The sequence below is a fragment of the Nicotiana attenuata genome, unplaced genomic scaffold (assembly GCF_001879085.1).
Source record: "Nicotiana attenuata strain UT unplaced genomic scaffold, NIATTr2, whole genome shotgun sequence".
Taxonomy (NCBI): Eukaryota; Viridiplantae; Streptophyta; class Magnoliopsida; order Solanales; family Solanaceae; genus Nicotiana; species Nicotiana attenuata.
Genome location: NW_017672149.1, coordinates 21,404 through 32,460, shown reverse-complemented (window position 1 = coordinate 32,460; position 11,057 = coordinate 21,404). Strand labels below are relative to the sequence as shown.

Here is an 11,057-nt window from a genome sequence, read left to right as displayed (position 1 = left end):
TTTCTGGACTTGTTGGTATTAATATCTCTAAAATGTAGCTAACACAAACCATAACAGCATGGTTGGAATTACTAGAGAGCCAACACATTAAGATGATTTACCAGATACCAACAATTATAGTATAGGAGCTGTGGAAGAGAAGAAACACTCTATAACGTGGAGGGATGATGTCTTTTAACAAACTGAAGTACAAGACCATGCATAATGTAATTCTATTCATAAAGACAAGAAGGAGAAACTTTAAGTATGACCCATATAACTGGTTTGAGTTATTAAAATCATTGCATTCTTACTCCCTTAAATTGAAGATATATCAAGTATGCTGGAGGCCACCAGATACAGGATAGGTAAAATGCAATACTTATGGGGAATCTTGAGGAAATCCAGGTAGAAGTTCCTGGAGTTTTGTATCATGAATACAAATGGAAATCTGATATATGCTCAATCTCATGAGGTGAAGGATGGAAATTACTCTAGTACTCAGGCTGAAGCAGAGGCTATTATGCAGGCACTAAAGTATATGGAAAAAATGCATATTCCACAAATGATTGTAGAAACTGATTCTATGTTGATGAAAAATGTAATTGAGGGGAAGTGGCAGTCCTTGGCAAATCATCAATATAATGGAGTAAATCTGAAGGATCATGGGCGAACGAAATGTGATGATTAGTCACATATTCAAAGAATGGAACAAATTTGCAGATTTCCTTGCAAATTTAGCTCTGGACAAACTACTAATAGCTTTTTAAAAATAGAGACATGGGGAAGAAAGCTCATAAATAGTGACAAGAGTAATATACAATATCTTAGAGTAAGGAACTGTAGAAGATGATAATGTATGTGGGAGATAACAGAATCAAGGAGCAGAGATGGAAGAAGGAGAAACAAGAATTGAAATCAAAGTCCTCAAAGTCCTAGGAAGGAGAGAATGGAGATCCCTTTTTTCACTAACATAACTGTTCTATGTGCAGGTACTATAGGCAGGGGCTTTCATTAGAAAAATCTCTTGAGTTTCAACAAAATAGGAACAAACAACACACTTTGATGATGAGAAAGAAAGAAGCAAATTAGAAACAAAGGCAAAGGCGTGCAAACAACACTAAAACAAAGCACAGGCATACACAGACATATTCACCTAAGAAACCACAATTTTACAAGCATGAGCAGATAAAAGAGGTGAATCTTAAACAAGAGGTAAAATGGAAATAAGATTACAACACACAGACAAACAACAAAGAGATGCTGAATCGGAACCAATGGAGACACATCAAAGAAAATCACAAAATTTCAGAGCAAATTCAGTGCAAATACAACCTAGATTGACACAACCCAAATGGACAAAAATTCAAACCTCAAATGGGGGAAATCAAAAGGAAGTGCAAACAACAAACTTGAGATCTTTAGAGAATCAAGAAGGACGAACTTGGAGGAACAATGATTGAATCATCGCTAGCAACAACCGCCACAAAGAAGGCTGATAGAAACTAAGGGTCCACAAAACTATATAGAGAACCGGGTTTTCTATTAGTTTCCACATAACACACACACACTGTAATAAGTAAATGACACAATGGAGTTTCACGTGGAAAACTCCCAACTCACGGGACTAAAAAACCACGATCTACCCTTGTAGGATTTCAACTTCACTACTGAGCAATCTTCAGATTAAAACCTATTGTAACCTAGTAATTAACCTCTTAATCCCTCACTAACTTGTAACAACTCTATTACAAGCCCCTTTGTAATAACTCTATTACAAAGCTTACAACTCGACTAACTTTAGCCAAGACACAAACACAAGGTTTATGATTTTACAAAGGTTTCTTACACAATGCTTCTAACTAAGCTAAGTAGGAATTACAAGGTAAGTACTTTAACAAAGGTGCAACACAACTAAGGACATGTAATGACTCAATACAGGGAACCGGTCCTTTGTTATGTTGTTCTTTGTTCTTGATGCCCTTGAGAATCACTTGCAGGATTGACGCTCACTTTAGAGAATGCTTGATTGATTCTTGAATGTTCAAGTGATGTTTTGCCTTTGCTTCAATGTTAATATTACATAGGTGACATCACTTGAATGATGCATGCATGTTTGGTACAAGGGCATCATAAAGTTAAACTGTTGCAATGTTGCGTGTGCATGCAACAACTTTACAACTGTTGGGGGGTTGACTGGTACAGTCACCAAGGGAACTGGTGTCCATCTGTTCCCTTTGTTGCTTCTCTGACTCTGAAAAGCTTAACCACGTCCCCAGCTTGAGACTTATTATTCTTAAGTACTTAAGGATGTGTAACAGGTTCCTCATCTGGTTCTTATTATTAAGTTTGTTAGATCATCAAAACATAACAAGGATGCATATAACCTATCAATTTTCCCCTTTTTGATAATGACAAACTTATAATTGAAGCCCCCCTAAGAACCAGAATGACATACATATTTCCTGTATTCTCCTTGAATCTGTTCCCCATCTTGTTCCCCCACAATTAATTTTCCCCTTTTGGCATCATAAAAAGATCAGTAGCAAGCAATAAGCAAAAAAAAGGTCTAGCTTGGTTAACTCATGCCACATGCGCATACACATACATGACTAAAAACAGAGCAGAAGAGCAAGTCATGCACAACAAAAGGACGGAATTTTCATTAATTTTTGAAAATAACATAGGGAGCAGTTCCATTGTTACCAAATCACCCACAAAATAAAAACAACAAAAAGGTACCAGTCATAAACATCTCTAAGCACAGGGAACTGAAACAGAGGACACACACTATGAACTTGACACTGGGAAGGGAACAACTTTTAAGGAGCACTGGCAGGGAAAGTCCAAGATGAGGAGGCAAGGGTTCTAAGGAGGATGTCCATGCAGGCATTTGTTACGCCTGCTCGTTGAGCAACCTCCCCTTCAGGTCCTTAACCTGTTTTCTGAGGTCAGCATTTTCCTTCGTCAGAAGGGCAATCTCTGTGCTTGGGAACTGCTGGAACCAGGTGCCTCCTGGACCTGACTGAGCTGCCCTTTGAGAATGGCATTCCATGCCTTCAGCTTCCTTATCTCTTCAGCGGCACTATTCTGAGCGTTGATCAACTGAGAGATAGTGGAATTGATGCCGACCCCTCCAGTCCTATCAATGCGCTCACACTCTTCGAGGGTGATCTTGGAGAAAGTTTGCTTGCGAGTACCCACTTTGTCCTTCATCAAAGAGACTTTGAAGAATTCAAAAACCTTGGTGAGGAGGAACCCGTAAGGCACATGATTACCATCCTTGAACTCTGTCACTTTCTTCATGTGCTCTATTATAAGACCAGGCAGGTTTATAGTGGTGTAGCTATCTAGTGCTTCCATGAGAACCAAGTCCGCTCGCGACGTAATGGAACGTATTTCTGCGCGTAGGAGCAGAACTTTGTTCACCATTTCAAACAGCAGTTGGTACACTAGAAGGAGGGCCTTCTTGTGTACCTGCCCCCTTGCTGTAATGCCTTATCCTTCAAGATGGTATTTCTAAAGTTTGAAGAGTAGGTTCCCTCAATGGAGGATATTCCGCAGTAGGCACAGTCAAAATGGTTCCCAGTATAGCAGTATCCATCACAAAATTAACACCATTCACTTTCAGACAGATGTTATCATCCTCAACTTTAAAGAAGTCAGCATAGAAACTACACACTTCTACCTCATACACTTTGGGACTGTCACTTGTGAACAAATGTGCCCACTGTTGGAATTCATAGATATTAGCCAGTTGCGTATTCCTGATAGGTCAAGAATATCAGGAGCAAATGTGTGGCCCACAGCACCTTTTGGTTTCTCATATTTTCCCTTCTAACATCGTGGGTTGCACCAACCTTGGCCTTCTTGGAGGAACCAGGTTCCTCACTGGCACTAGCCTTCCTTTTCACTGATTTTCTCACACTCTTCCCTTTGTCTGCAGATTTCTTAGACACCTTCTCAGCAGACTCCTCAGCCACTCTTTCACCAGACTTCTCAACTACTCTCTCACCAGATTTTTCACCCTCAACATTGCTCAAACCCATCTCACTCACAGATGACTCTTTCTTAAACTTTGGAACTATAGGTTTCTTTGAGGACTTACGAACTAGGGAACCAGGTTCCTCATTCACCTCATCAACAATATCAACAACTAGTGCTGGAGGCACTACCTTCTCATTTACAGCCTTTCCATTATTTACCAATCTCCTCTTCTTCTTTTCTTCTTTGTTTTTCCTTAGGACTGACTCAAGAGCTTCCTTCTTCTGCAACCTAGTGGTAGGTCTCATAGGAGTTGACTCCTGGGAGTTGCCTTTCTACTCCTAGCACTAATGAAGCTCACAAGAGCCACATTGTCATAGTCTTCGTCACTATCCTCATTCTCCTCCTCAAATAGAGATCTCATTCCAGGAACAACAATTAACAATGGTTCAGTATAGAAATGAGGAGAGGGAGCGAGATCAGTACTGACGTGGGGTTCTTGTGGAGAACCAGGGGTTTTATCCCAAGTAGAAGTAGAGGGATCCTCTTGGGCGGAGGGATCAGGTCCCTCAGTTGGTTCCCTAGTAGTACTGTCAGGTGCCAAGGTTTCGACATGCACCAGTTCCCTACCCTCTACCTCTGTACCGTTATCTTTCCCCTGAGACCCATTGGTTTCAGACACACCCTCATAACCTCCAACCAGACTTCCCTCAGCAGCTATTGACAACATATTTTCTATAGCCTTTTGTTCTTGTAACTCCAAAGTAAACTTAGAAGGCATAGGAAGAGCATTACCTATAGAATTAGCAGCATTCAAATTAAGGCCTGGGGTAGTCATTGCCGATTCATCACTATTACGAGCCATACCTTGTTGTATCTCAGAACTTTCTTCCACTGTTAAACTAAAAATTTCTTGATTTTCTTCTCCCTCCACTGTATCCTCTTCGAACATTTTTTCCGGTGAGGCAAAAGGAGAGGTCGCAGCCACAAATTTCTTAGGAGTCGAGGTTTCGTGACTCCGATGAGAACCGGTACTCGACTGCATTAGAGAGGAAATAATAGGTGGGTGTGAATCTAGCTTAGGGTTTGGACTGGGTGATGTAGGGATTGTAAACTCTAGCTCTGGTGCTTCAATGGGTGAAGACACCGTGGGGACGATACTTGGAACATTCTGGGTTTCCAGATTTTCAGGCATGGTGGAGTGTAGTGAGAATTAATGGAAGAAGAGAGTGTTTGGTTAGAAAAAGGGGATTTTTGGCTTGTGATGTGAACAGTTATGAAAGTGACCGTGAGTGAATTTATTTAAAAGAAATGAGGGACCGATTAGGAACGAATATCAATTTTGGGTAGACGGGTCGTTTCATAACGGGTAGGACGTTTGGGTTCAAACAAAAAGAAAAGAGAGAAACTGACATTTTAATGACGTGGCACCAGTTTAGCCGTTAAAAAGTTGTGGATGAGAGTACAGAGGAACCACTAACCTGTGTCAAAGGAACTAGGTTCCCTGACAGATTTTGTAAATGTGAACTTCATCCTTTTGACCAAAGTGCGATACTATTAGCAACTTGTTTGCTCTGTAATCGTCATGTGTGTCTACCTACAACGGTATAGAGATGAGTTAGACTTTGCCAGAAAATACTTTTTAGCCATTTTATCTGTTCATTTCTTTCATAGCCAATCATAGAGGAACCAGGTCCTTAGCTTGATTTTATCAACCCTAGTGCCAAACGGCTCTTTTCAAAGTGCTCTCTGCTCAGTGCTTTGGTGAAGATGTATGTAATTTGATCTTCTGTGCTGCAAAATTTCATGCAGATGAGCCCTTTTTCAACATTGTCTCTCAGGAAATGATGTCGCACGTCAATATGCTTTGTTCTCTTATGTTGAACCGGATTCTTGGCCATGTTGAGAGCACTGGTGTTGTCACATAGTAAGGGCACGCAATCAGAAAATACACTAAAATCTTCTAGCTGCTGCTTGATCTAAAGCAGTTGAGCACTGCAAGAGGCAGCCGCCACATATTTAGCTTTTGCAGTTGAAAGAGCCACCGAGTTTTATTTCTTGTACCCCATGAGATTAGCCATAGATCCAGAAAATGTGCCATGCCAGAAGTGTTTTTTCTATCCACCAGAAAACCAGGATAATCAACATCAACATATCCGATCAAATCAAAATTATCTCCTGAGGGATACTAGAGAACCAGGTAATGCGTGCCTTTGAGATACCTCATAATTCTTTTGGCAGCCTTTATATGAGATTCCTTTGGATTAGATTGAAATCTGGCACAAAGTCCCACACTAAAAACAAGATCTGGTCTGCTTGCTTTAAGATACATGATTGACCCGATGATACCTCTATACATGGTCTCATTCATAGAAGAACTAGGTTCATCCATGTCTAGATGAGTGGCAGTGGCAATGGGAGTATCAATGATTTTTTATCCTTCCATATCAAATCTCTTCAGAAACTCTTTGATGTACTTCTGCTGACTTATCATTGTCCCATTAGGAGTTTGCTTGACTTTTAAACCCAAGAAGAAATTCAATTCCCCTATCATGCTCATTTCAATCTCACTTCCTATGAGTTTTGCAAATTCCTCACACAGAATCATTTGTTGCTCCGAAGATGATGACATCAACATAGACTTGCACAATGAGCAAGTTCCTCTCTCGTTTCTTCATAAATAAGGTGTTGTCAATATTTCCTCTTGTAAAGCCATTTTCTAGAAGAAATTTGGACAACTTTTCATACCAAGCACAAGGAGCCTGCTTTAGCCCATATAATGCTTTATCAAGTTTAAAAACATGCTCAGGATGCTCATGACTCTCAAATCTAGGTGGTTGCTTGACGAAAATTTCTTCTTTTAGAAAACCATTAAGAAATGCGTTTTTGACATCCATTTGGAACAATTTGAATTCCATATGAGATGCAAAGACAATGAGGATTCTGATGGCCTCCATTCGAGCAACTGGAGCAAAAGTTTCATCATAGTCAATCCCTTCTTCCTGATTGTAGCCTTGAACCACTAGCCTTGCCTTGTTCCTTGTTGTGTTTCCAATCTCATCAAGTTTGTTTCTGAATACCCATCTGGTCCCTATAATGGTTCGGTCAGCAGGTCGTGGAACCAGGTGCCATACACTATTCCTCTCAAATGGATGGAGTTCTTCTTGCATAGCCATAATCCAATCAGCATCTTTCAATGCTTCCTTGATATTTTTGGGCTCAATTTGAGAGAGAAAAGCTGAGAAGGCAAGCGAGTTTCTTGTCTTTAATCTAGTTTGAATTCCTGAGTCGAGAGGAGTGATCATATTTTCAAGAGGGTGTGAACTTTTGTGCTTCCAGTTAGACACATGAATCTCATTGTGAGAAGGTCCAGGTATTTCTGAATGTGATCCTTGTTGTCGTGAGTTCCGCTTCTCAGCTCAGCATGTGGGGTGCCTAGGACATCATCTATAACTCTGTTCTCAGCTTCAGTTGTTGTGATTGAGGGACCAGGTTCCTCCCCATCAGTTGGAGATATAGCTGCACCATCCTCATTTGATTCCTTGATGTGGCTCATCATGTCAGCCTTTCCATTTGCAATGTCAATGACTTCACCAGCGACAGTCATGTCTTCCAAAAAGTTGGTCAAGAAGGACCTGGTGCATCACACACCTTGTGATCCTTGAAGCTTGACTTGGGCAGGCCACGAACCAGGTCCTTCTTGACCAATTTTTTCAGTAACGTAAAACTTGCATGACCCAGTCTTCTGTGCCATAGTTCAGCATCATCATCAACAGCACTCAAACAACTAAGATGCCCATTTTGTAAGGATTCAAAGTCAGCAACATAGATATTTTTGTATCTTTTAGACACCAAAACCACTTCACCAGTCAAAAGATTTGTGATCGTGCATATTTTTGACACAAATTCCACTTTGTTTCCCTTGTCACAGATTTGGAAAACACTCAGCAAGCTGTATTTCAACCCATTACATAGCACACATTTCAATTGAGTGAGAGAGAGACTTCCCAATCCTTTCTACTCCCAGAATGTATGACTTTTTGCCGTTCCAAAGGACACACTCCCTCCTTGTAGGGCCTTGAGTGAAAGGAAATCATTTGTGCTTCCAGTCATGTGTTTCAAGCAGCCACTATCCATGTACCGTTGTTGGATGCTGATGGATATAAATTATTCTTATATTTTAATAAAGAAATATAATATTTTAGATATAAAACATGACCAATTTATATCCTATTCTCGCACTTTTCTAACAATTCTTGCAGGAAAAAGAATACATGAATAAAGAGAAAAAGAAAGAAACTACAGCTCAAGGAAAGAATGATGCATCCGTGACAATTTCATCCAAGACTAGACAAAGTCAAGAGATACAAAGTTATGGCAAATTCTCACCAATCTATCAAGACAAATTACCATATCAATTTCTCATCAAGGCCATATGATATATTAATATTATGTTGCAATTTCTCACTAAGGCCTTGTAGGAATTTTCCTATAAATAGCCATATGTTTGTAGATGAAAAGGCATCCCTCTTTGTATCCAATTTTCTATCTAGTTTTTTCTAAGTTTCTAAAGAGAAAGAGAAGAGTAATCTTGGTCTCTTCCTCTAATATTTCTCTTTGTAGTAAAAATATTCTTAGTCTTTTGAAAGTAATTTTAGCTTTTCTTACTTCATAATGGAGTAATTTCTTTTTGTTGGGATAGTTGATGAAGCTTGATATAATTATAATACTATCTCAGTTTCAATACATTCTTGGCCTGAAACTCTATATACATTTCATATTGTGATGGAATGATGATTTTTTAATCATTATTATCACATCTACATATTTTATATCTAAGCTATTCTTATATTAATTTTGTAATTCTCACGGAGCAAAATTAATATATAATAAGTGATGAATAGAGTATTAGAGTGAAAGTAATTTTTAATAAGATTATTATTTCAAGTCTATAATCTTGCTTTCCTCAGTTTTAATTCTCACGGAGGAATTGTTGAAGGCAAGATTATTGATTTTCTAGTAAAAATATTCTCACGAAGTTTTTACTACACTTGAGCACAAAATATTAGAGTTAAAATAATTTTTAGTAAGATTATTGTTTCAAGCCTGTAATCTTGCTTTCCTCAGTTTAATTCTCACGGAGAAATTGTTGAAGGTAAGATTATTGATTTTCTAGTAAAAATATTCTCACGAAGTTTTTACTACGCTCGAGCACAATTCAGGTAAGATATTTCAGTTTAATCGTCACTAGTTTTAAATCAAATGATTGACATAACCTCGCGGAGTGTTATTTATTTATTTATTTCTTAGTGTAAAAATATAATTGTATTAGCAAAAAACAATTATTCTTTAGAGAAATACGTATGAACCTGAGATTTTATTGTAATGATATATCAAGTGAATTCAACGATTCCCAACTCTTTTTAAATATAAACTTTTCAGAAGAAATTTATCTTAATTTATAATTCCAAACACACCTTTCATCAATTTGGTTCTCTCAAATAGTAGTCAAAATATTACAAGTCTGTAGCTTAGATTGTCCAATCTCTGTGGGACGATATCATAAACTATACTAGAATTTGACAGAGTACGAGCAGAAAATCCTATACACATAAGCTTCGTCAAATTTTTGGCGCCGTTGCCGGGGATTGGCACACATCTACTTCAGATTAAATATTTTATTACTAATTTGAGAATTTATTATTATTGTTAATTTTTCCTTCAAAATGTTATCTCCTACATACTACTATCATAATTGTACTGTTATTAGGAGCAATTCTATATAATATTGTAAAAAAGCATATAAAATTAAAAAAAAAAACTCATTGTTAGTACTTCAATCTACTTTATTTTATATTATATTATTATTGTTAGTACTACCATCTATATAATAATATAATATATTAGTTTTGTGATTCACAATCTCATTATTTTTATATTTGTCATTTTTTTCTAAGTATATTTTATTATTTTTACTACTATTATAATTGTTAGTACTTGTTTTTACTATTCTAGTTCTAAAAGTATCATTTGTACTATTCTATATTACTATTATAACTATTATTTTTACTATATTTTTATAAGATAATATTTTATTCAACTTTTTTTAATTGATAGTACTTTAATCCTTCAACATACTTGATTTATTATTGATTTTTTTTTTCATATAATATAATTAGTATTATATTATTTCTTTTGATGGTTAGTTACAACTTACTGTTTTAGTTAACTATAATATTACCGTACTAATTTTTTTTAATTCATTTTTAAAACTATCTATTACTATTTTAGGAACTGTCTTTATTTTACTTTAATTTCAGATAGTTTATGACCCGCTCTTCTGCAAAAGAGTTGGCCAATTACGATCCTGAAATTGAAAAAACTTTGCGATTGTGCAGGAAAGGACAAATATCGTCTCAAAACATAACTTGTAACAGAATGGAGCACCAATTAGAAGATGATAACAATCCACTACAAATTCCACCACCAGCTCATGTAGAGGAGCAGTTTGATGAAGTGGCGCCAAGACCAGCAAACAGAATCCTAAGGGATTACGCTAGACCTGATCACTTTAACTGTGAATCTAGTGTCAGAAAACCTCCAGTAGCAGCCAATAACTTTGAAATCAGGACAGGCCTGATTCAAACAATTCAACAATCTTGCATTTTCACTGGTGATCTAAGTGAAGATCCACATAGTCATTGACTTTTTAGAATTGGTTGAAACTGCAAAGTATAATGGAGTACCTCCTGAAGCAATTAAGTTAAGGCTATTTCCTTTTTCTTTAAAAGGAGAGGCCAAAACTTGGTTACGAAGTTTGCCGCAAGGGTCTATTACCACATGGGACCAAATGACTCAGAAATTTTTAAATAAATATTTTTCCCCTGTTAAAACAACAAAGTTAAGACATGATATATCTAACTTCTTGCAGACTGACACTGACTCAGTTTATCAAGCTTGGGAAAGATTGAAAACAATGTTAAGGAAATGTCCACATCATGACATTCCTGAACATATGCAGTTGTACATTTTTTTATCATGGTTTGAAACCATCTTCTAGAAATGTAATAGATGCAGCTGCAGGAGGTTCCATA

General features: G+C 37.4%; 1 protein-coding gene across 1 annotated transcript; it reads right to left on the bottom strand.

Annotated features, from left to right (window-relative positions):
- Positions 1-6,557: 6,557 nt before the first annotated feature.
- Positions 6,558-7,570, bottom strand: LOC109212064. The gene is made up of 3 exons (XM_019375684.1): positions 7,289-7,570; positions 6,996-7,166; positions 6,558-6,725 (listed from the first exon to the last, which is right to left on the bottom strand). The coding sequence occupies exons 1-3, from the start codon at positions 7,568-7,570 to the stop codon at positions 6,558-6,560; spliced, it is 621 nt and encodes a 206-aa protein (XP_019231229.1).
- Between the last annotated feature and the right edge of the window lie 3,487 nt (positions 7,571-11,057).

What these genes read in the sequence shown, in the direction of transcription:
- LOC109212064 (XM_019375684.1), bottom strand. Translation starts at nt 7,570, where the DNA reads ATGACTGTCGCTGGTGAAGTCATTGACATTGCAAATGGAAAGGCTGAC. An exon ending in GTCTAACTGGAAGCACAAAA is followed by an intron (nt 7,167 to 7,288) that starts GTTCACACCCTC and finishes AAAAATATCAAG; the next exon opens with GAAGCATTGAAAGATGCTGA. An exon ending in GAAACACAACAAGGAACAAG is followed by an intron (nt 6,726 to 6,995) that starts GCAAGGCTAGTG and finishes GGGCTAAAGCAG; the next exon opens with GCTCCTTGTGCTTGGTATGA.